General features: G+C 26.0%; 2 protein-coding genes across 2 annotated transcripts; one reads left to right on the top strand and one right to left on the bottom strand.

The window, feature by feature from the left end:
- The first annotated feature begins 2,285 nt into the window (after positions 1-2,285).
- LOC132932342 (uncharacterized) lies at positions 2,286-4,720 on the top strand. Its single transcript, XM_060998664.1, has 5 exons — positions 2,286-2,568; positions 2,633-2,771; positions 3,723-3,922; positions 4,116-4,369; positions 4,464-4,720. Exons 1-5 carry the CDS (start codon positions 2,371-2,373, stop codon positions 4,690-4,692), a joined length of 1,020 nt encoding a protein of 339 aa, XP_060854647.1. The 5' UTR covers positions 2,286-2,370; the 3' UTR covers positions 4,693-4,720.
- Positions 4,721-6,366: 1,646 nt separating this feature from the next.
- On the bottom strand, positions 6,367-22,523 carry LOC132931846 (E3 ubiquitin-protein ligase MYLIP-like). The gene is made up of 6 exons (XM_060997890.1): positions 21,686-22,523; positions 18,627-18,820; positions 8,069-8,303; positions 7,820-7,995; positions 7,451-7,670; positions 6,367-7,208 (listed from the first exon to the last, which is right to left on the bottom strand). The coding sequence occupies exons 1-6, from the start codon at positions 21,770-21,772 to the stop codon at positions 6,804-6,806; spliced, it is 1,317 nt and encodes a 438-aa protein (XP_060853873.1). The 5' UTR covers positions 21,773-22,523; the 3' UTR covers positions 6,367-6,803.
- Positions 22,524-27,004: the final 4,481 nt, after the last annotated feature.

Here is a 27,004-nt window from a genome sequence, read left to right as displayed (position 1 = left end):
CATTATACATATTTAGTATTTTTATCGTACAAGTACCCATATATCTACGAAGACTACAAATTCTGTTTTAGTGTGTTATATAGTATATATTATAAGGGCCGCAATTCACCAACACCGGTATTTAGCAAGGTCGGACTGGGTCAAAAATTTCTACCAGGAAAATAAAAAAAATCGGCCCATTTATACATTCAAAAAAGTATTATACTTAAAAGTCCGATAAAAATGTATTTTTAAAAATTATATATATGTAGGTTATTATTTATATTATACATATATATATATATTAATCTATAGTCTATACTAATTTGATTTACATTAATAATTATTAATTAATGGAATAAGAATAACCATTTACAAATATTTGCTTACCTAAATTATAATATTGTATTGTTATATTTACGGTTCCTTTTTTTTTTTAAAGTTATTTACATTTTTGCATACCTACCTAAATAAAACAAAATATTCAAAAAAACAGTACAATTATTACAAAATACGATTTTTGTTAATTTATGAATTCTTTCAAATATCCCAAAAACACAATAATAATAATAAAATATATAGAATATAGATAATGAATATGTTTTTGTTTTACACTTATTTTTAATGTGAAATTGAAACTTGTGTTTCGTTTACTTATCACGACATTTTCACTAATAAAAAATTGTTGGATTTAAAAACATTAAGGAAGACTGCAGAGCATTTGCCAAAATAACCAAACTATTATCCAGAAAAAATCACTTTTAAAATTAAAGAAAGTTAAGATAATGCGTGTGATAAATTTGTAATTAACGACTTACGAATTAAAGTGATAATTTATAACATAATTTAATATGGTTAGTCAAGTAAATAAGTAAGCAAATATTATTAGGTGACTTAACTTAATAACTATAAAATTTGGGATTTTTATTCCATCGGACTTTTTTTCGCCAGATTTTTATTCGGGGATTCCTTTTATAACAACCTTAAAAATAACGTCCCTACGCCTACGAGTACAAGCGGCCCGCTGGGAAACTCCCGGTATCCCGCCTGCCCAGTCCGGCCCTGGTATTTAGCCATGCAAGTAATAGGTACCTACATAATTTGTATGTATTTCTAAAAATAATTCGGTTCCTTGGATGACCGCGCGGATAATCAAGAGTTTACTATACATTCGTGTTTACCTAATAACTCATTAATTTCGTACAATATATTATTTTTTTTAAATTATAATGTATGTTTTTGATCTTACCGGAACTTCGCTCGTTGTGCAGCTCTAATAATCCGACTACACATAACTCATAAGTATATCGTATAATATTATACTTATGTAGGTACCTACCGATACCAATGACCATGATGCGTGTGATAATAGGTATTAGGTACGCAGTCGATACTTCGTACATTGTACAACCCAGTACAATTCTGCGGAGAATGGAGATAAATTTCACCCGTCAGACCCGTTACAATTCAAATCCCATTTTAAAATGTATTATGTATATAATGATATAATAACATGTTTATGAACGCGTATGATATTAATATGCATATTATTATAATATGTTTCTAGATAGAATATAAAATTTCATAATCATATAGTCATATACCTATGTTTACTTTTACCTTGTTTATAACTATTTTAACATGGCAATTGTGTGTCTATTTCATAGTCTTTTTTTGATTTTTTTCTGTTTTATTTAATAAGACTATATAATACTCTTGATGTCTTGACACTTAATTATAGCCTATAGAAAATAGGTGTATTAGGTATATATGAGAAGAATACAATTTTTTATATTATTTTACTACTATAGGCGTATTAAGTACCTATTAACAATATTAGGAAGATAAAAATATATCTATTATAATATTATTATTATTATTTTTTTTTTATCATTTACAGCTTTCTTTAATCGTGGTACTTTCTGAGGTTATTCAAAAATATACTTATAATTATAACTTATAAGAATTTATCTAAAAATGTGTTCTCTTTCATTGATTCATTCAGCAAAAGCCCTATTTCAAATTTCAATACAAGATATCAAGATCATCCAACTGAAATATTTATAATAGTGGTACCTCTTAGCGTGAACTCGGTGAACACACTGTATAATGTACATATATCATATAACTATTTTAAACCATGGTTAATACTTATAGTACTTTGCAGTTAGTACCAAATACTCATATACCTATAGTAGTAAACTAGTAAATACTATAGCGTATTCGAAATATAAATTTGAAATTTATTTTTGCTAGTCATTGACAATAATTTTTCATATGTATTATATTTGTATATAATATGTAAATATGTTCATTCATAAGTGATAATACCTAGCTCGAAAAATTCAGTTATAATTTATTTTATTTTAATAAAGCTTTCGGTCTTGCACAATGGAGAAGTTACCCAAAAAAAGTTGTAAAAAATCATTATTCGATACTTTTCTAGAAGAAATTAACAAAGAAGAGTTAGAATCTGATCTTTCTAGTAATGAAACATCTATTGAAGAAACTATAATGATGGATGTTGAAAATTCTCCAATTAATAATCAAGACACCATTTTAAATGAAAATAATAATTGTGATATTATGGTAAAGTATTTCCTTAAAACAATTATTAAATAAAATATAAATATTATTTTTGATTTTATTATAGCTTAAAGCATTTGATGATGCATTTGAAACTATGTATGGTAATAATGAAGTGAGCTTTATTCACATCCAGAAAATATCTGAAGAATTCCAAGCAAATTGTATACATATGATAAATACATTTAAAACCCAAAGTGAATCACGTAAGAACTACCTTGTCATTCGATACTTTAATTTTGAATGTAAATTTTGTTTTATTGATTTTATTATATTATATTTAATTACTATGGACTATTACTAGTTGATACCTTCTCTTGTAAGCTGTGTATATGAATTTGTGCTTATAATCTTATATACATAGGCGCCAGGTTTGAAAAAACTTAATGAGTACTTGGTATCAGAGGTATAAATACGCAACTTGGGGGATAGGGCTTAGCCCCTAGTCAATACAATGTCCCCGTAAAATCCAATATTCTGATGGGTGCCCAATACCCCATAATAATTTCAATGGGTGCCTGAGCCCTGGGCACCTATATACATGGAGCCTATGTACATTATACTTATATTAAGTACTAAAATGTTTATATTTATAATTCATAACTTTATTATTGCTGTTGTGAATATGACTTATACCAATTTTAACATGAAATCCAATATAATTTTTAGAAATTTTATCGACCAGTGTTATACATCTTATACAGTGTTATACAGGAAAGTATTCAATAGAGACCAAGGTACAATTAGTTATTAAAAAGTGTAGAACCTTTAAAAAAAATGGCTTTGATGTGTCAGTTACCACCTATAATTTTTGTGATGGTTTATAAGTCTAAGGTTACTAAAAAACCAATTTTGCAAGAATGTGTTTTTACTGTTGCATATGGATTTAAGAAAGAAAGAAATATTGTGCTGATATCCTTTTAAGATTTTTTTTTTTATTTTATAAAATCTCATTTTTATTAAAAATTATAATTTTATACAAGTAAACATAATAATTCTATTGTCTCTAAATTGTCCATTGTATTTTCAATTATTTATTACATAAAATAATCCTCATTTATTTTTTATTACCTTTCTCTCATTTTTGTTCACGGACCTCATTTTTCTAATTTTAAATATATTTTACATATTTTACATACTTTGTTTTTTTTTTCAAGTTGAAATCGAAAAATCCAAGTATAATTTACTGGAAAACGAGTCTGCTACTACTATAAATCAGTTACAATTGGAAGTCACTAAACTAAATTGGCAACTCAAACAACTATCTTCATTTAGTTCTATTATTGGGTCTACACTATGTTACTATCTATGGAAAGCAACACAAATATCTTCAGTAATTGATATGATTTTACAAAAAGTAATTATATTGTCCAATTGTGGTATGAACAACGAAAAGTATAACTAATATAAATATAGATACAGCACCTATGTTATTATATGTTATTATATCATAGGCGCAAAAAGCTCAACATTTTTATTCACTTTCTATTTACTTCAATGCACTATGTCAGTATTCACACACTGTTATATTTATATTTGAAATATTCTAGGATAACATAACAAGTATGGCTAAATTTATAACTAATATACTTAGTGGTTTTATTAAAACATATAATAAGCAGATGCCATCAATAAAAACAAATGAAACACAATTTGTGTTACTTATTTTGAGAATACTAGCTAACCTAACAACCACAAAAAGTGGTTGTCACTTTTTTTCACAAGTAAATGATGGAATCAATATTATTAATCTCATTGTGTCTTTGGTGTTGTGTACACCTCCCTCACTTGATATATTAAAGAAGTAAATATAAGAACTTTTATTATTTTTTTCGCATACAAAAGTATTGTATAAAGACCTACATTTTATTAATGTTAAAAAATATTTTTTTCTTTAGTACTTCTTATTCAATATTGTACAATGTAAGTATTCAATTTAATGGATACTTGCTTATGAAAAACATTAAACTTATACAAACATTACAAAATGATATCAAAGAAGCACTTACCAAAAACAACAACACAATTCTGTTTTCTTTAAATTTACTACTTTCTCTAACTAGAAAAATGGACAGATCAATGTATATGATTTTTAAAAATGAAGTAAGTATTATGAAACTGTACTAAAAATTAAACAGCATCAATTATATCTCAAAAATTAAAACAAGTATCATAAAATAATTTACTGTAGTTTTATTTAATTTATTTTCTGGATAGAAAATGTTATAATGCATTTTTTCACTTTTTAAATGTTTATGTATGTTCTATCCAAGTAACCAACCATAGTATTTATAAATATAGTATATACAATATACATAACAGACAATAAATTAATAAATAATTTTATTTGAGTATAAGAATTAATAACTAGGTATTTATATATATTGTACGTAGATTAATTTACAAGAAATACTCAAATTAACAAAATATACTGAGACAGAATCAATAGCCAGACAAATTTATGATAACATTAATATTGCAAGTGAAAAATTTAATGAAAAGTCTGAATAACTATTGAATAAATCTAAAATATTTTTTTTAATATCCACAAATAAAATATGGAATGTTTTTTTTATAAACATCAAATTTATTTAGTATATTTACTTAATAGTAAATACTATAATTTAATAAATAATAATGAATTTGTGTTGTATGTATACTTACAATAAATATTAATATATTTATTTATATTATGTTATAATTTATATTTATATTTCGTGTAACCAGTGTCCAAACAATTGATATTTATTTAAATATTATAAAAGCATTTAATATACAAACAGTTTTGATTGATGCAATGGAAATTTTTTTAGATACATATAAAATATATATTTTATTATTAGTTAAATAGGTTTTTAATATTGTCCAATGAAAAATGTACTTTCAATACAATCAAAATCTAGGTTTAACACTTGTGCCAGCTATAACTGCTCATATTTAATAATGATAAAACTAATATTTTAGCATATGTCAGCATGTATGTAGCAAGCGTCCTGACCATTTGTTGAAAGTGCTCTGTATATTTATTTAATAATTATTAATTCAAGTATTTTTCTAGAAAAAAAATTATTGGGTAAATCATCAAACAGAAATAAACTAAGAACTAGTAAACCTACGTTTTAACTTCAAAAAAACCTAAAAAAAATGCTCTTTTTTATTTATCATTTGTTGTATGAAGTTTCATTTAAATAAACATAGCATAGAATTAATTATATTATACTTAATTATAATCACATGTTTCTAATGAAATTCTAAAATTAGTTTTAAAAAGTGTATGTTTTTGAATCTGAGCTTAGTGATAGGACAATAGAAATTGTAAACAATTTGTAAACCATTTCTTAAATACTAAGTACAATAAATGAGAATATCATGTATAAATATATATTTTTTAGATTTGGTGATGTATCATTACAATACTGTAATCAAATTTATAAAAATAAAACACCATAGCCTTGCTTATAAATGATTGTATCAATAAATTTAACCTTTAATCTCAAATTCCAAGATCTGAATATTTTTCATAAGACTTTAATGTACATACAAATTTTTCTATAGTCATTTCATAAAACTAAAAGTGATTCTGATTCATTTGAACTGTTTTATTTTTATCACAATGATAAAAAGTGTCATTCTCTCATTTTCCTCAATATCTAAAAATAAATATGTGTAAATACAATAATATCTATTAAATTGGATAATTTTTTATATTTTATAACACAATGATAGTAATGATAGAATAAATGAAAATAATAATAATAATAATAATAATATTTTAAGCAAAAACTAAAAGAAAAATTCAACTTTCTATTATAATGTTGTATATATTTATACTCATAATTTGAATTGAACTTAAACTTCAATATTAACATTCAAGAATACATATATTTGTATTAATTAACAATTGTGTCATTTATCTGACTTGTACAAATTAATAGTAAAATGGTAACACAAAAACTTAAATTTAATTATGAGTTTGTATAAAAAGTATTCTTAAAAATATATTACTTTAAACTAAATGAATTATTAAGAACAATTAAATGATACAAATGAAATTTCCTTTTCATTTTACACATAAATACTATAAAAATATTAATTTAACAAAATAAATAAGTATGAAAGTATAGGAAGTTTTGATATATTAGCATTATCACAGACATTCATGCTCCGAGGTCAATCTTAATAACAGTATGTCCACCACAAATTATCATAACCAGGACATACTGTACTCAATTACATTATTAATGATGAAGACCTGGCAAGTCAGCTAAAGTCGGAATAAACACATGCCTGGATTCATCAATGGCACCTCGACACAGTGGACAAGTTTCACAACGTTTAACACATGTTCCACAAGCAATAACATGACCACATGGGAAAAACACATGATCAATAGTGGCATCCATACAAATTCTACATGTAAGCGCATCAATAAGCTTGGCCAGTTTGTAGCTATCCTGTGAAGTAGTTGGCTCAGGTTCAGGCGAACTCAATACTACTGTAGAGCTGGATGGTGTTACTTTATTTTGCTTTTCATAAAGAGCACGACGTGCATTATCATGCACTTCACGACAGGTCCTCTGTATGTCGAACACATATTTCTTTCCTAATGGCGAATCTTCGTTAAATATAGATATAATTGTACCCTGAAAATAAGACTATGACATCAACAACAGTTATGTAACATTATTGCATTTAGAAATTATAATAGGTCAGCTTTATACAGTAGAACATTAAAATATCTTTAATAAAATTGCATTTGATTAAATACTTTCATTAGTTCAAAGTTCAAAGTTCATATGTAAATTTAGATGACAAAAATAATAGAATGTTATATTAACAAAAGTGTAAATAAAAAAATGTTCACACTTAAAATACAATAATTTACCTTGAGATCTCTGATATATTGTGATGTGACGGCACCTCTGACGGTTTCACAACTATAGAATGCATGCTTCTCCGTCAGTGCTCTATAAAGAGTATTTGCGCCCAGACTAGATTCTAATTTCAATACAATTAGTGTTTCGGAATGTTCAATACCTGCTAAATACCACATCTCAAAAACACGACGATGGCTAGCAGCACTGCGAATTGCAGTATAAGGAATCCTAAAAAATATATTGTACATTATTAATAAAAAAAAATTGTATTGAAACAGTGTACGATAATTTTAGAATAGAAAGAATGAGTTCAACAGTGTGCCTAATGAATATTCACACCATTCTTAACAGTTAATATGGTCAGTTCTGATATTTACATTTGTTTTTCATGATCAGCTTGATCTGGGTGCTCCAGACTAATACCATGTGGTCCAACTCCCACCAATACTGATGAACCATTACTTGTTCTGCCTTCAAATACCTCTTCACCAAAGTTTTGGAGACCAGAAACTTCTTTGATTAACCAATATTCAGCAGTCGTTTGTTTCATACCCTTAAAAGATAAAAATATATTTATTGAGTTTAGACTAAAAAATATTTAATAAAAATTAAAATATCACACATACTTTCATTTCAGACTGAAGATTTTGAATATGATCAATTATGAACTCATCATCATCTTTGGATGCACCCAAATGTTCACACCAAGAGACGAAAAACTGCACAAGAGCAACGGAGTTATCACAATCGCCAAATTCAGCCTGTGCCAACAATGCAATAGTTTTACATATGGTTTGGCTATCTGCCGGTCTTAAACGCCCTTCACAAAGCTCTAACTTGGCATGCAAATAAAATTGATGACTATAACAAAATAACAATAAAAATTAATAAACTGATAATTGATAATTAATTTTAATAATTGTAATATTTTATTTAAAAATATTTCTAAGTACATTTTTATTAGTATAGTTTAGTTTCAATATTATTATTTAACATACACATTTTTTTTCTGTATTGTTCGTGTTACCTTCATCAAATAAATTATATAAAATAATGATACGTCTATTTGGTATTATTTAAAGTTTAATATTCAATGTTATAATAAACATTATTATTACGACCACAGTTCATAAAAAATGCTTTATTTCGTGGTAAGAAATGTGCTAAGATCAAAACGTTCTAATTTTAAAGTAGGCTTATTTTATTTTAAGTAATAGTTAAATTTATTATAAATTAAGGTCGAATCTTTTTTCATTCCAGTGAACCCAAAACATTAATTATGATTTATGAAGTAGTACCTAGGTACTTAAAAACGCTTACAAAATAGGCAATTTAATGGACGATGGTGATAAAGGTGAGGCAGATAGGTGGCCTAATGTAACTAATATTTTTTTTTAAATTATTATTATATTCTTCAAGGGCAAACCTATATAATTAATAACTAACAAGTAATAGCTTTAGGATATATACATAATAATATATGGCCCATACTCCCATATATTTCAAACTAAACCAAGAATTATTTTTTTTATGTACAAAACTTTCGAATAACTCATTGCGAATTTATGGAAAAATTAATTTGTAAATCCACAAGTCAGCTGTTAAACTTGTAGGTTAGGTATATATTTTTGTTACTCGTCGATTGGATATTGGATATTCATGTCTCGTAAAGTTATGAACATTGAACACTAAATTGTACGTTTTTTTTTTATTTTCCAACCATTTACAAAAAAAACCATTTAAATTTATTAAAACTTTGGACCATCTTTGGTATCAAAACAAAACACTGAAGTTTGATTAGGTAGTAGGTATAGTAGTGTATAAAAAAGCAAGACGTGTATTGAATAATAAAAATATATTGTGAAACGCGGTATTTTTATTTCCAAGAACCTAAACCGGTTTTATTAAATTACATGAACTGCCTAAATAGTAAATATACACAAATCTTCAAAAACTCAGTTACAACTTACCTATTTTATAAAATTCGAAACTATTATATTATGTACTATACTATATTATACAATTAATACAGGCAATACAACTATAAAGTAGAGTAATAAACTGAATATTCACTCAGTACTTCGTAGTTTGGTGTATTTTAAATGGATATATATATATATAATTAATTAATAATTATAATATTTATAATTGAACTTGTACATATAGGTACCTAATATTAATAAAAAGACTATGTCTTCGTATTCAAAATATGTTTGACTACAAATGTTGAGGTGTCCTCTTAAACTTGTGTCTATTATAAGAAAATATAATTTCATTTTGTGTAAGTTCTTTAAAACAAATCTTTCTGTACTAATCAGCTGTAATCTCAATAGATAGTAGGTACTCTACGTATTATAAAAATATATCCAATAAAAAGTTTTAAAAAAACCATACAAACAAACTCATTTATCGATTTATACATTAAATATTTTATTTTATTCAAATAATATTTTGTTCCTTTCTCAAAAGTTTTTCTTCTTTTGAGTAAGTAACAGTCATATGATTAAAACACGCTATGGATACACGTTATATTAATATTTTTGATACCTAATTAGAAGTTTCTGAATCAACATTGGTCATTGAGTGCAATATTGTGCGATAAGTCAAACACCATAACATCCAAAATTTATACCGTAATAGTCATGAAGAAATGGACCATGTTATTATACCTACTTGTTAATTAGGCATATTAGAGTATACGATTCAATAAATTCATCATAATATTTTATTTGAGATACTACGTCTCATGAAATAAAAATAAAAACCACATGCTATTATGTTGTCTATTGTTTTTATAATTAGATAATGAAAGCAATTAATTCACACATGTATATATTTTGGACGAAAAACAAAACAATTATACATTTATTGAATTATGGAGCCAATTAATCAACAAAACAAGTTAAAGTGACAAAAAGAACTCATTAATAACGTTATAATGGTTTGTTCATATAAATCCAAGATTGATTATAATACCTATAATTTTTTAACAAACTAGCATCACATAGTATAGGCGTCAATTATATATTTTCATCTACACATCATTTGACCTTAACTCGCAAGTATGGCCATGAAATAATTTTTATTTGTGTAACACCCGGTGAATACGGAAATTAACAATATGATCAATATTAATTAATGCAATGTAAAAAGTAATGATACTTTTCCTCATTTAAAAATGTAATGAGTATTTTAATTTGAAATTCGACAATTTATTAATGAACTTTTCTCCGAATGTTCATGAAATGCTATCGAACAATAAAAATAAGTTCAATACAAGTATAATATGATTAATATGTTATGTATCAAGCTAAATGTGATCTTTATATTTGACAAGGAAACACTGTTAGGTAACAAAATAGCACATGTGCAGTGTGCACATGTGACTATAATTATGCAGATCAAATATTGGCGACGGCAAAATATTTTATTCTTGATATGATGGTTTGATAATTTAAATACTGAATTGTTGTCAAATATGTATAATAAAACTTAGTGTCTTGGTTTATATAAAAATATTTACTTTTCAAAGACATTTGACATTAATATGGTACCAAAAAGTAGGCTTTACAGGAAATAATGCTTTAAATTAATATATTAAAAATGTTACAAAATCGTATTCGAGGTCGAGGGTTAAGAATTCAAAATCTCTCACGAAATGTTGTCGATTTACGTTAACTTAGAAATGAGTTTCATTAATTGAATTTATATTTCATAACTCACCCCTCCCCACCAGGAAGGTTGGTTCTGAGTACATCCTTGAAATTCTATATGCTTATATGGTTGTAAATAACATAATTCAACATTTGAATAAATTATATAACATATAAATTTAATAATAATCTTACCACGCAATGTATTTTTTTACTAAATAAATTGTGTTGGATTATGATGTTGTTTACCAACTTTTAAGAGTCAAAATAATAATTAATGTATTTGAATCCAATGTGCGTAATTGTAAACAGTGCAAATTCTCAATAGTTCGAGAAAATTGATAAAACGTGAATAATTAAAATGTGTAAAAACATACATATAAATTATTTCGATAATTACTTTTTTTGATATGTAGGTATACGAGAGAAAAATGTTAGACAATATACAAACTAAATATTTTAGATGGTAATAAAATTGAAAAGCGTTGAATAGAAATAAAAACAATAACAATTTTAAAAATACTTAACTAATACCTAGTAAATTTAAAAAAACATTATTCGATTATTAATAATCTTTATTCTAATGCATACGGCATACCCATAATTAAAAAAATTATAACATAATATAAGAATCATCAATAAAAACGCATTTAAAATATTACACTGCTGCAATGGGCTATCATAAACCGTTTTATTTTTAAGGAGAAACGATGGTATACATCGAAAACTTAACCGTAATTAACAAAAACAATTTCATTATGAGAAGTTGTTAAAATATTTAAATATACAATCCATTATTTAACCTATATTTTAATATAACTGGCTGATCATTATGGAAATCATTCTATAATATAAAATTGATAGTACCTATGTTATTTGTCCGGAGAAATTAATTAGTTGATCTATGAAATTAGAATACAGATTAATACTACGAAAAAATATCCTGTGTATTTCCGGGCATTATGAACGACGAATGACGTTCGAAATAACCATGTTGTGACCTTTCAAGACCTTTGTTAATAATATTGACAATGAATTGTCGTGATAGATTTAAATAATTGCATAATCCATTGGTATTCTTCAATGTAGGTACACATATAATAAATTTCGTTATACGATGAGATCCGAAAATATTTCACATAAGTTGAATTTATTTCAGATATATAATTATAGTAAATAAATTATTATATTAGAAAAATAATGTAAAAACAAAAAACTAACTTCATCAAACGAATGTCGGAGTGGTGTGTCAAGCTGAAGGTTTTAATGAATGTCTACACCGAGGTAAAATAATTTTATCACGTTATTTGTTGTATAATATACTTAGATTTCGTGCAGCACGTCACGTGCGCCACAACATGGACAGATAGTATAAACACTAATTTTAACAGGAGAAAAGATAGTATTAGTAGTATAACTAGAATTTAACTTTTTTTTTCTTTGCGTTTTGATTAAAATAAATACATCTAAAAGCAAAATATAATTAAAAAAGTCCAATACAGAAAAAGAAAAAAGACCAACATTTTATATTTTTATCAATAGATGATACCTAGCTGGTAACTGAAAAGTATGAAAAACTTTTAAGTCCTTGAATAAACCATATAAATATTAGGTTGTTAAAATAAGTAAAAATCTAATAAATAATCATAATAGATTGGTAAAAATAGTTATTTAAATAAATACATTTAAATAAATACATCATTCATTTTTCACTAATTTTATTAGGTAGCTTAATTCGTATAATTGTATTTTAACATCAAAATTTCCATTGTATCATTGTTCATATACCTACATTTATTTAATTTATAAAAGACCATAGTTGAATCTGAAGATTAAAAACTGAAATTATACTTTTTATTTGAACGAATTTCATGCGAGACCGCTGATAATAATTATTAGCGTTTTCAGTATATTAAGTATTAACACCGTAGATAAATCAGTACTGTGGCGGAAGCATGACGCACAACAGTTAATTAACAATAAAGAAACAGGCGGCGCTATTGATGGAGCACATTGACGAGACCCTTGTTTTATGATCGTGAATGACGTTCCCCAGAGCTTTTGTTTTGTTTACTCGGAGCAATTATTATTTTAACACAGTATATAATAATATGCCGAAACAAAAATTCGCTGTGACAATAATAATAAAATAATAGTCACATCATCAGAGCGTGAATAGATAATTCGAAAGCCAATAATATTAAATGTGATATGAAAATGTTAGAGGTTACTTTTAAAAACGTTAATGACATTAAAAATCAATATGAGAAGTTTTTATCTGCTGTAACCTAAAATACGCATAATAACAATAATAATAATTAAAACAATTTATAAAAACCAATTAAGTTGATAGGTATAGTACCATGTATAGTTGGTTAATCAATAATTGCATTACACTTGAATACACGGTTGCTGATGTTCCACTAACATTTTTACTGTGTGTGCATGTTTGTTTATTTAGTTTGTACATTTAGAGGTTGTTCAACTCATCTTGACATAAATAAAACTGGCTACAATAGCCAATACAAAGTCCGATTTATTAATGCACCCCTATAGAATTTAATCTATATTATTAGCAACAAATGTAATAGAAAAACAAGAAAATCTACATGAATAAAAATTGTTTTGCTAGGAAAAAAAATACCTAGTATAAAAATTAATCAAACTAACAAGTGTCAAAATAATCAACCTATATTGGATGTATTAAATTAGAGCATTGCATATGATTTTGATATTTTTGTAAACAATCTACAAATTATACTAATTAAAATTCACCAATAAAATATTATTTTACATATTTTTGCATATTTGACCATAATTACATATTTCAATATGTATATATATAATCATAGTTATGTTTCATAAACTATCAAACATTTAAACATTTAAATCTCTTTATTACTTTGTCATAAAACATAATATAACAAATAACAAATTGTTAATTTAGTAAAATTAACACATGGAAAAATAATTTTTAAAAATATTGCATGTCAGTTTATTGATATAGCTTAGGTAATGTAATATAGATAGATATATAACACATTTCACACACCCTAGGTAATAATAATAAAATTAATTGAACAGACAACAGTTTAGACAGCTTATAGAATTTTATTGTTTTATGATTCTACCTTAATAACAACTTACCACCCATAAACTTACTTCATTAAGTTGTAAATAAGTTCTTTATGGTGCTAAAAAAACATAGTTAGTCTTATAATATATTCTATAAATTATAATAAATATGTGAAAATTAATATTGTATAGAGTAAGAGTACTAGAATAGGACAAATGGGGATAGAATCTGATTGTGCATGATTTGTATATTGCAATTTGATGAATAACAAAGGAATCCTTTTTTCAAACTGTCAAATTTCAAAATAGACAATCAAATTAGGTAAATGTATTTTTTTTATAGACCTCTCAAAAAAACTAATAGCAGATAAGAGTTAAAATTAATTTATTTTATAAGAAATGGAAAATAGTTAAGTAAAAAATATAAAATTATACAACTTTTTCCTATAATAATAAAATAACCAATAATAAAATATATTATAATAATAACAAAATATTTTTGTGAATTTTTTACTAATATTATATTTTTATTGAAGTTTAATAAGGTATTAAATCAGAAAAAGCTATTTTTGGGGGGATATCTGTTGAGATTGATTGAATATATTTAAACTAAATGGCTTAACATATTTGTTTCATTGTAGTATCTTCAAAAATAATTACATTACATGAGTATGTTGTTGTAGAAGGCATTATGAAATTGGGCGTTGTATATTGAATAAAAGATTTTCTGAACCATTTATTTGCATGTTTTATTAGCAACATGGCACGAAAATAAAATTAATATAACAAATGGAACAATATTATGGAAAAAATAGGTACCACAAATAAGCAACTTACACAAGTTTACTCTACCCAATGTATTTACATTAAACATAAACACAAAAGTTAAAAGTTTATAAACGCTGATAGATTTAATTTATTAAAAATATAGTATTCTTGTGTTATATAGATCATCAACCTATATTTATCAATATAAAACAAATAAATATATAATATATAGTCTATTGTCTAAACGGACTAAACAAGTGCAAGTGCAAGGACAAATCACCAATCTGAGTAAAATGATAATATATATGATACCTACATCCTAGAATATAACTGATAAGATTTGAAATATTCATATACCTATCTAAATCTAAATTAATCACATTTAACATGCTATCTAAAATCTAATATGATAAATATAAACTGAAGAGATGTAATGATTATTACAAAAATCAATGATTGCGTACAAGGTCAATAACCATAAAGTATAACTATATAGCAATCAATAGATAATACATTGTAAGTAGCATTGAACCCAAAATTACGAAATTTAAGGAACAATCTTTAATGATACTTAATAATAAAATAAGGGAACAAGGCCAAAATTTGTTTATATATATATATATATATATAAGTACAAATTAAACATTATTTTGACGGCCTTAAAATAATATCATGCAAATTATATGGTAAAATAATATTCATGGTTTAGTTGACAATTTTTCCAAGACTTTCTCTTTGTATTGTTATTTATAATAGATATAATGCACTCCATATTAAATCTAACAACACAAAATTGGTTATACTGAATAAACAATTATTGTCACGTTTGGATCAAAGAGAAAAAACAAATAGTACACTGACATTCTCTTAAATAAATTAAATTGTGTATTACTATACATATATATTATGTATTGCTATACTTATAAATTCTAAGTATATAATTTTTCAATGATCATACTACTACAGATACCCATGGGTACCCATTATCCACAAATAGTTTATAATACTGTACAAACATGTACAGTTTCTTAACAATTAATAAACATAGAGCCAATTTGTTAAATTATTATTTCTATCTAAGGTCAACTCAACTTGCTAACTAAATATATAGATATTTCAATAAAATGTCTATCAATCATTGACTGCTTTAAACATTATTGGATAAAATCCATTCTAAAAAAAAATTATTAGGTAGTAACTACTATTAAGTATTAAGTAATTATAAATAATGAATATAACAAAAAAATAAATGTACTTATTACATAAAATTATATAGATAAGTAGGTGCTTAATATTTATTTTAAAATATTCTACAATCAGATTATCACGTTTTCTTGCACTCAATGCAATTTATATATTTTCTTAGAATACAATCCATTGCAATAGTAATACTAAAATATTACTTATCATAATTTTATTTGTTACTTAATCTAAAAAAATTGTCGTTAAAGTCAAAGGAAATTATCCTACACAATTAAAAATGATATTTAAATTAAAATATAAAGATATTAAGACAGAATATTATAATATATATATTGCATTGTAAACTAATAAATTTTAAATTAACATGAAGTTACTTAAATAAAACTAAAATTAAATTTATTTAAAATTCAAAGAAAATATTAACCCAATTATACAGACATAAATAATGTGTAATATTTTACACCAAAGCACCAACACTAATCCAAATTATACCATGTTCAGTGTATTATTTTGTAAACTATTTTATGTTATCTGTATTGTAATGATAATTATATTATGTATGTTTCTTTTGTAAATCTACCTTTGTAAAACTTACCTAACAGGGGCGTTAATTAATAATAAATAAATATTTGAATATTATTCAATATAAACACCAAATGATACATAATGGAAAAACATCAAATTTTTAATTATTATTTTAAAACAAATTAAAAACTGTTTATTAAATAAATAGGTAGCAATTTAATAGGTATTTATTCTAAATAATGATATCAACTACTTTCTGGTTACTGACAACTATGTACATATTGTGATTCCATAATGTGTTACAGAATATGTCACAATAACAATTTTATATACAGTGTTACATTAATGCCCGAGACTAGAATAGAGAAAAAAATTCATAAACTTTATAAATAGTATTATTATAGACTAAATATTTACCAAATATTATTACTTTTTAAGACATGAAAATCAAAATTGATTTAGTTTTTAATATTGTATAAGTTAACATAACTAAACACTGTACAATATTCAATTTTATTTATGAGTTAATAATATATTGTTCATATTAAACATTTTATTGGGACATTTTTTATTTACTTTTAATCCTCTAACTCCCATACGCAACATTAATACCAGAGATAATATTTTGAGTACATAATTACATTAACACAACACGTGAGTAACTACTGATTCTACAGTTATGATTATTAATTATTAAGATATTTTATGTAAATCTAATAGTTTGTAAAATGTATAAATAATTTATTTTTTTATTTTTCAATTGCAACTGCAACCAAAATCTTTTAAACTCGTAGCTGAAACTTAAAAATTTTAAAAGAGGTTCATAAAACCCCTATTTTTAAAACTTATATTTCTTTCTTTTAATTTGATAAATGAAATAAAATTTACTTTGTATATTTATAATTAATATTAAAATAAATATTTTCATACAAAGAGAATAATATGTTTGAATTTATTAATAAAAAGCCTGATGATAATATGAAAAAAAAAATGTTTATGAGTTTATGACTTGTTAAACCTAAGAATTTTATATGAATAAAATACTTAGTCAATAGATAATTCATAGACTATTTAAGAAAATAAAATGTCAACAAAGTTAATGTTTAAAATGATTTGATTTTAGAATTATTATATATAGGTTATAATCAAATATCAAGATATGTTTTCAATATTTACAAAATATATTTAAGTGATTCATAAAAAATTAAGTTGGTAATTTATATTGAATTATTTTTTATTAACGGAATATAATATACAATAATTTCCTTTTATCACACATATTGTTGTCCTTATATAAGTTTGGTTTAAATAAACTAATTATTGATTATAAATAGTATTATGGTACTAAAACAGTAATTAGTATCAATGATTTTATGTTTAATGTTTAAAAAATGAATAATATAATATCATAATATACTATATTATTGTAAATTTATATTATGCATCTTATATAATATTCAATATATTTAAGCAATACATATAGTTATATAATTAGGATTATTTCCTACCATCAAAGTTAAATTTCTTAAGTTGTACACTTAAATTCAAGTTAATTTTGAAGTTCAATCTTAATACTTAGTTTAAACATCTTCAATTATAAATTACCTACTTAATGGTAAATTTCCATTTTGAATTTAAGTTTTCTATAGCTGTGTTTATGTAAATAATTGTTATATATTAATATTTAACTAGATTTAAGAATATCCAAGAAATAAATAGAAAGCACCAATCAAAGAAATGATAATTTTTTAAATTATGTTATACCTTATTATTAAACATAATTATAAAATTATGTGATACAGTACCATCATTCCTTTAAATGCATTCCTCATGAGAACTTAAACATTTTTAATTTATTGTTAAAATATAACATTAATGCTTTTAAATTATAAATTATATTATTTTTAATGTACATCCAACTATAATAAGATAATAATAATTCTTAAGTTTTATAACTTACCGGGTAGATTCTTGTAATAATAAATGCGGTGGAACCCAAAATTTAACTCTGAGTGCAAAACGATATGGATGAACTCCAGCTACTTGATGTTCAATTAAATTTCTTAAATTCAACCAAACATCTTGTCCTTTGACAGTTTTATACTGTAGCCCAAAGTAATCACATTCTTTGTTGATGCCCAAACATTCACATACCTATAAGACATAAATTGTTTTTAATAGGTAGTCAGTATAAATTTATAAATAACTATCATAGAAAAATTATAATATCTAATAAATGCATAAGTATAAGTATTTTTTTTACATAATTTACAACAAGCACATAACAAATTATTATTATTATTAAATATAATATAGTGGAAAAATAATGGTTGAATCCTTATAATATAATCAATAACATTTTATAAAAGTAATAACTACTAATCAACTATAAACTTAGCTTTACAACAATATATAGAAATAATTAATTTGGTACCCTAAATAGTAAGTAGTAAAAGTTTTCAAATAATTTTGTAGATAATTAAAAGAAAAACAAATTAAGAAAAATAAAACATGTTTATACTAAACTAGTTTTGACAAAATTTATTTCTTTATTTTGTAATAGGTAATTCAAAATTGAATGTTTAGAAATTATTTGAGATATATATCAAATGTTTTAGATAATACATTTTTATACATGGTATAATTTTCAAAATATTTTGACTCCTTTAGGGCTATATATAGACATTTTAAACTTTTGTTTTTTGTAAATGACAATAAAAAATTATTCCTAGGATCAACTTTTGAACATTTTATACAAACTACAACATACATTATTGTTATAACTGTATAAAAATATAAAAGATATATACTGTGTAAGCACACAAACACAATTATTTTTTTATAGACATTTGAAGTTCAAATTTAGAAAAAATAACATATTTTAATGATGAACGACATTATTTATAATTAAAAAATATTATTTGTAGAAACTTAAAACTATAATGTTCATGAATATAAGTATTTATATTTTAATTATTGTTTGCTAGTTTTAAGGTTGAAAGAGATAGAACTTAAATTTATTAATAAGTAAAAAAATAAATTAGGTAACTATTTCATGTACTTATAATATATACCTAGGCATTATTATTGTTGTTGAATGGAATTTTAAAGTTGACAAATGTCTGTATATAATGAATACACTAAAGAAATTAAAAATAATAATTATATTACAGTTTAAAGGTATACCACCAGTCTTAAATAATAGAAATATAATACAGAGTAGGTAGTCATATTAAATACACAGAACCCTTAACAGTTCAATTAATAGATACAGCAAAATTAAGAACTCCAACCAGGAACACAGATATTGTATTAAAATTTCTGAAAAGACACGGATAGATTGTTTTTAATTGTATTAATTAAAATATTAAACACAATGTTTTGCAATAAAAGTAAACTATAAACATTTTACTCATGTTACATAACCTAATCTACCTAAGTAAAAAGCATATCATGTTGTTTTAGGTACATATAGCTTAACCTCGAATTAAACTTATTAAAGTAATTAAACCTCATAAAAAACTATAAAACGATACATATAAAAATCAATTAAAAATTTAAGCATGGAAATTATACAAAGTACAAAACGGCATAAAATAAAATATTTTAAAAAACAGGTAAAATTTAATTTTTTTTTTTCTTTTGAGATCATTATTATTACATTATTCTCATAAATGTTTTATTTAGCCATTAAAAATTATTCTATCTGCTGAGACTTTAGATGCAGAAATAATTAAGACAATTTTAAAAGCATCTTAATTGTCAAATACCACAATATTTTGATTTTGTATTTCATAAAACCACTCATGTAGATCATAACTAAAATTAATATATTATTCAATGTCCCTACATAAAATATTGGTTACTTTGATATATTTCTGAAAAAAAATAGGTAACTTGCATTTAGGTTAGACTCTGGGTCAGCCATTGATCACATATTTACTCCTTACAAACTCCAATTAAAAGGATTCAAATTACTCATTATTTAAAATTTATTTTTGTGAACTACTATTTGTAGCAAGAACAATTTTAAATAAAATAAAAGACATTCGAAAGTACATTACTTCCCATAGGGTTATCACACATCATTACATTAACAACACAAAAGCTCTCAATTTTTAAAGGCCATACACATAATTTTTAAAAGTAAAAATAATTTGGTTAAATTATATTTTGTGGTGTATAGTCATGAAATGATTGGAACAAGAATTGAGAAAAACAATAAAATAATATAGTAGTGGCCCATGCATCTTATAAGTGGCAGAATATTTTCAAAACTATTAACTACAAACTTATTTATAAAATATAAATAGGTAACTTAATTTTTTTATAATTGTGACTACAAAGTACAAAACGCAGTCATTCTTTCAATTTAGAATGTTATATATTACTATAATATGATAAAAATCAATTTGATAAATTTATTTTTTAAATTAGGACATAATAGTAGGTAATATGGGCACTGATTTATTATCCTATTATGAAATTTTGTTATTATTTTTATTGTTAGGTAATTGATTTAAAAGTCAACATTTACACCGACGTAATTTTTTTCTACTTCATTTTATCATAATTTTTTTTTTTATATTTTAGTCAACACGCTAAATACTTTTCACTTTTCACTCTAGATAGGAAGTGAATGTTGAGGCAACTGGGTTGCATCTTGAAAGCTACAACAGATATAACAGCATCAATATTGTTAATGATATCATATTCATACATTTCAGGATTAATTAATTAATTATGTTACAAATGTATGACAATTTAAAATGATATAAATAGCTGTTTGAATGTGAAGAAATATCTAAATACAAAAAAATATGAATTTAAATGTTTATATTTTTTTTTCTTCCCTCTTATTATAGAGTTGAAGCTATATCTCACTTGCTTCAAACATTGTTATACTGCAAATAATATTTCTAAACGTTGTTTGAACAAAAAATGTACAAGTTTGGAAACTACCGATTGAGCAGAGGAGACAATGATATATAAGCTAAATACATTGTGTTTAGTATTTACCTTCTCCAGGCATTCTAGACCTTTTGCCTTATGGTCGAGCCTGACTTCTATGACGACTGCGTTGGGTTGGCTCACTAAACACCACATTTTCACTTTTCATATTTCGCCTGTTTATCCGCACGAACGTTACTGCTGCTGCGTTTAACGTTTGTCACCGTGATTGACAGCCACGGGTGTATAATATGAATGGACCGGCACAGTTGCGACGGGAAGGGGGGGAGCGAGCACAACACTGTCGGCAGGTCGATTATTGTCAACGAGGGGAAGAAAACAAAACGTCGATCGCTAATTGTTATCGAAAATAATAATTAATTATATGTAACGAAACGTATTGCACTGTTGCACACACACGACTCCGTTCACTGCAACAGGCCACTGACCACACTGACCACAGCGTACGTCTCCGAGTTTAACGGAGGCATATTATTATTATTATTATTGTTGTTGTTATTGTTGTGCGACGGCGGGAGTTCGCGAGCACGCGCGTGCAAGCAACACGAATGGCGACGATCGAAATGAAATTTGAATAAAAAATTGAAGAATAAGAATGCTATAATAACTGTTTGCAGCTAATGAGTAATAATAAGCATTGACAAGAAAAAAAAAAAACAAATAATAAATTAATAACCAACTACTAACGACACGCGCTCTCGGCGTCGATCAGCTGCTGCATAATTTGAACGACTTGACGGCTATAATAAGTGGTGGTTGTGGTGGTGGTGGCGGAAAAAGGAGGGGATTTTCCCGTGGATTTACTACAACTGATACCACTACTATATACTACTAATACTACTATTACTACTACTATTACTACGGGGGAACGGTGGACGTGTCGTCGGCGACGGTCGGCAGCGGTCAGCGATTGAACACAACCACAAGAAGAGTAAATTTGTAGAGGTATAATATTATTAATATCATTAGGTGTATACCCCACCGCTCATCGTGCCTAATAACGACGCTCGACGGACGCGGACAACGCGGTTGTCGCTTTTCTTTCTTTGTCCGGGCGGAGTGGCACTGTTGCCAATACCGCAGCGATGCCACACGTTGCCGCGCAGCATCCCGAGTGATTCTTTCGCACGATGTATAGGTAGGTATACACCTACTTGGAAACGCTGTCGTTTCGAACGATCATATTATTATTATCGTGTTTGTTGTGTGTGTCCAATTAACGCTTTCGTTTAGCACATGGCGATTTTTTGACTTTTCGCTAGGACATCATCGTCGAATCCGGACAAATATCGTCAAACTATGTCCTTGAACGATTTATTATTACTATAATTACAATATTACATTTATATTAAATATTACACAATATTATTTGATTGTGCAACTGGTGAATTGAATAAGTAGTTAGGAGAAATCATCCATTGATGGAGATTCGTGATCGAATGATATAATTCGTTAAAAATACCAACCTTGAAATAAATTAGAATTTATATTGAAATATATTTTTCAAAATCAAATTTATTTGCCCCATAAGTCTTATATAAGTATATCGTGTATTCGTATATGGTATTCGCGGCTTAAAATATTGGCAGCCCACGATGGGCACCCACGATGGTATACAGTTCACGTGGCACGTCTTTTGCTCTTTTCTATTATATATATTCATGTACGATATTAGGATACATGGTATGCATAAATAATATATATTATAGGTGTTAATTTTTTCCCGACAGTCGAATTGTAGAATGAAATTCAAATCCAGTTGGCCAAATGTACACACAAGTAGGTACAAATAACTCTTCGTGTGTATATTATTTTTTGGTGTTTTTTTCCTTCCACACTTACCACTATCTAACCTAATCTCAGGTACACAACTGGGTTAAGGCTGAATCGTCTGTAATATTAAAAGGTCGCTACATATCCTTTGATTTTTATATTAAAAATCGTTGCAAAAACTACTCGAGCTATAGTTTATTATTTTATAACCCATCATTTTTAAATTTAGATGAAAAACTTTTTATAAACTTGAATACTCATCGATATTGAAAAAATAAAAACATTATATACTTAAGTAAAAATGCTTTTATGTTTAAGGTGAAAATTTGATTTCTTATCTATCACTGTAACCTTCAAGACCGCAGCCAAGAGGGTAATGGGTAATGAAACATAATATGCGTAATAACCACGCAGTTGTCCTCCAAATCTTTTAAATAGTTTAGCATTACTTAATACGTATAGCTAGTGATGTCATCTAAATAGATTTTAAAAATATTATTGATTCGTTTGTCTCTAAAAATTAGGTATTTAGATTTAAAAATTAAACTTGATTTTTATTATTATTTTAATTATGTACTTATTTAGTTAAATTTTTATTACAGAATTTCAGACCAAAATCATATTTTATTTTCACTAGTAAACCTATTTTGATTATTATTTTATTCTCAAAAATCATTAAAATGTATATTTCATTACCGTAAAGATTATAAATAAATAATAACTAAGTTAGTTCCTTCTCTCCCTCAAAAATAAACAATTTTTTTATTACGATGTGTATTATTGTGTTGATATTATATACTAATATATTTTCTTGAAATTAAATTAAAAATAATTTTACCAAACCCCTTAAAATGTAAATGTCTCAATGTCTGTATCATCTAAGCTCTAATAAGTATTTTACCAATACTTACCGAATAATACCCATCAGTTTTCACTGTTTAGCCAGTGGCCCAGTAATGTATAGTATGTACATAGTAGTGTAGTACTAGTAGTAGGTACTACGTCGTGCAAGCGCTTTCGGCAGACACTTGTTGTACATCCCTATTCCCTATACAGCTGATGCAGTGCAGTGGTTATATAATAGGTATATTAATTATGTACTGCAAAATAGATTAGTTGTATATACATTATACACTATACAATAGGTACTCTTATCCGTGTAAGCGGTGATCGCACGTGCACGTGACGCACGCCATTTGATCGTGATCTATAATTTGCGATGAGATGAGCACCTAATTCGATGTTCGAAGTGCACGACTGTGTTTTTCACTTTAAGTAGTCGCGTCGACAATTTTTTTTTATCAAATGTACGTGTATACGATATTTACTGCGCGTGATCAACAGAGTCCGGAATAGGCGGAATACGTGACTAAATTTTACGAGTTTCAATATTGCTTTTTAACTAGCTGCCTATAATGTACCTAGGATCTATAGATACATATATACCAGTGATCTAGCTTATTTTGAATGGTTAAATATCGAAAACTCGGGAATGGAATTGATAGAATTTCAGAAAAATGTAATTTGAAGAAATAAATTTATTAATTTAAACAGCGAACTGGAAAGAAAACATTGTGAAATTGATAGTAATATTAAAAACAAAAACCTGATTCTTATTGAGTGGAAAAGTCAACCAAATTCATTTACTTTCATGAAAAAATTAGCACTTTCATTATTGACCATGGTTGGTTCTATACATATAAATGCGAGCAGCTATTTTCCTCCGTGAATTTGATTAAATTCACATTGAGAAATCGTCTTGGAACAGTGCAGCATGTACATCTAATTATAAAATCTACAAATTATAATCCCAGTTAGGATACTGATTCGTTGGCTGGAAAAATACGGCAACAGATTTCTCATTAAAAATTAATTTTTATAATTATTAAAACATATATTTCTTAAAAATTGTGTTATTTTAGTGTTTAAAATTATGTGCTTATATTAATATGTAATAGTAAATAGTAAGTACTGTAAAGTTTAAATATAATAACAAATTAACTCCTGTTTATATGTTTAATTAATTATTATTTAAGCAAAAAAAAGGTCTGAAAAGTTTCTGACACGTGAGGCAAATAAAATCAAAACAAAAATTTTGATTTGACACACAGTTATCATAAGGTTTGCCATCCCTAGCTGTCTTATACCCTATATGTATCCGATATCATGATTTAGTTGTCTAGAGTGTTAGTTACTAATTAACTATAGCAATATTTAGGTAGCTACTAAATTAATTAATAAATAGATTATGTAATTAATACAAATTTAATGTAAAAAAAAAAAATAGGAGAAAGTTGGTAACCGCTTAACAACTCTACTGTACAGTTGATTTTAGGTGTGTAGTCATTGAATTGAAATTCAACATATTATACATTGCAGTGACAGTGATTTATATTCAATGATAAAGATACATTCAATCTAGTACCTACGCCCTACGGTTACCTACTACAGAGTGGGGCAAATCAAACGGTGCAGACGGTGCAATTTTGAAAGGTTAGAACTTCCCGTGTAGTGGGTATAGTGAGATTATGATGGTCTCATTTCGTAGGGCAGGCCATGCCGTATCAGTCATTACCATGGTTTGGTCTAGTGAACAATGGGGCTTTGCCGTCTGTACGTTCTTTGAAAATGGTCGTCTCTGAGGGGTGATGTGGGGTGGCCGCGCGCTCACCGGATTTGAGCATTTGTGATATTGCTTGTGTGGTTACCTGAAGGAAAAGGGTTTTAAACATCAGCCTCACACCTTGGAAAACCTCAAAGAGCGAATAAAGGAGGAAATTGGCGCTATACCATTATACCAGTCGAAATGTGGCCGAAAACTTCAATAATCGTAATCGTCTATAACCTGCTGGCCAGTGGCGTCATTTGTGGGATGCAAGGGTGTACAAATGCATCCCATGAACAAAATTATTATTATTTGTTTTATATTATAATTTCTATAAAATGATCTACATTTACACAAAAAGTGTGTTGAAAAAAATTTATGGGATGACTCGACCATGCGAGTGACTGTTAATACTGTAGATTTGCAATATTGGTTTTGCATCCCATGAAGAAATGTGAAATGACGCCCCTGTTTCTGACGGCCATCATCTTTCTGATGTGATTTTAAAAATTTGATACATAAAACGGCATGATGTACTGAAGAAAATTAAATAAATTTAATTTCTGAAAGTTGCGTAGTTTTTTTTTAATAGCCTTTCAAAACTGCACTGTCTGTTACGCCATTCGCCCCACCCTGTATATAGACTTCTTTTTAAAAAAATATTTTGGTTATCGAGAAATTCATTATATTACAATACCATTTTTTGATAAATCGGTTTTCTTATTTTGTTAATTTGTTATATTAATAAACAAATTACCGTAGATAGGTACTTGAAGTATAGTTTAAGTTGAAGACGTTGATGATTTGATGTTATCACTTAATGTTCATATTAGCATTTTCTGTAGGTACATATGGTATGATCACGAATTAAGATATGTCTTAATTCGTGGGTATAATTTATAATTTGGGTATTTATATTATACTTTATACTCGTATATTTTTAAGACATCCAGATTCCAGATGTCCTAAAATGTATATGATACATATAT

The sequence above is a fragment of the Rhopalosiphum padi genome, chromosome 1, assembly GCF_020882245.1.
Source record: "Rhopalosiphum padi isolate XX-2018 chromosome 1, ASM2088224v1, whole genome shotgun sequence".
In the NCBI taxonomy this organism is placed as follows: domain Eukaryota; kingdom Metazoa; phylum Arthropoda; class Insecta; order Hemiptera; family Aphididae; genus Rhopalosiphum; species Rhopalosiphum padi.
The sequence above is the reverse complement of the archived record's forward strand: the minus strand, read 5'-3'. Positions and strand labels throughout refer to the sequence as shown.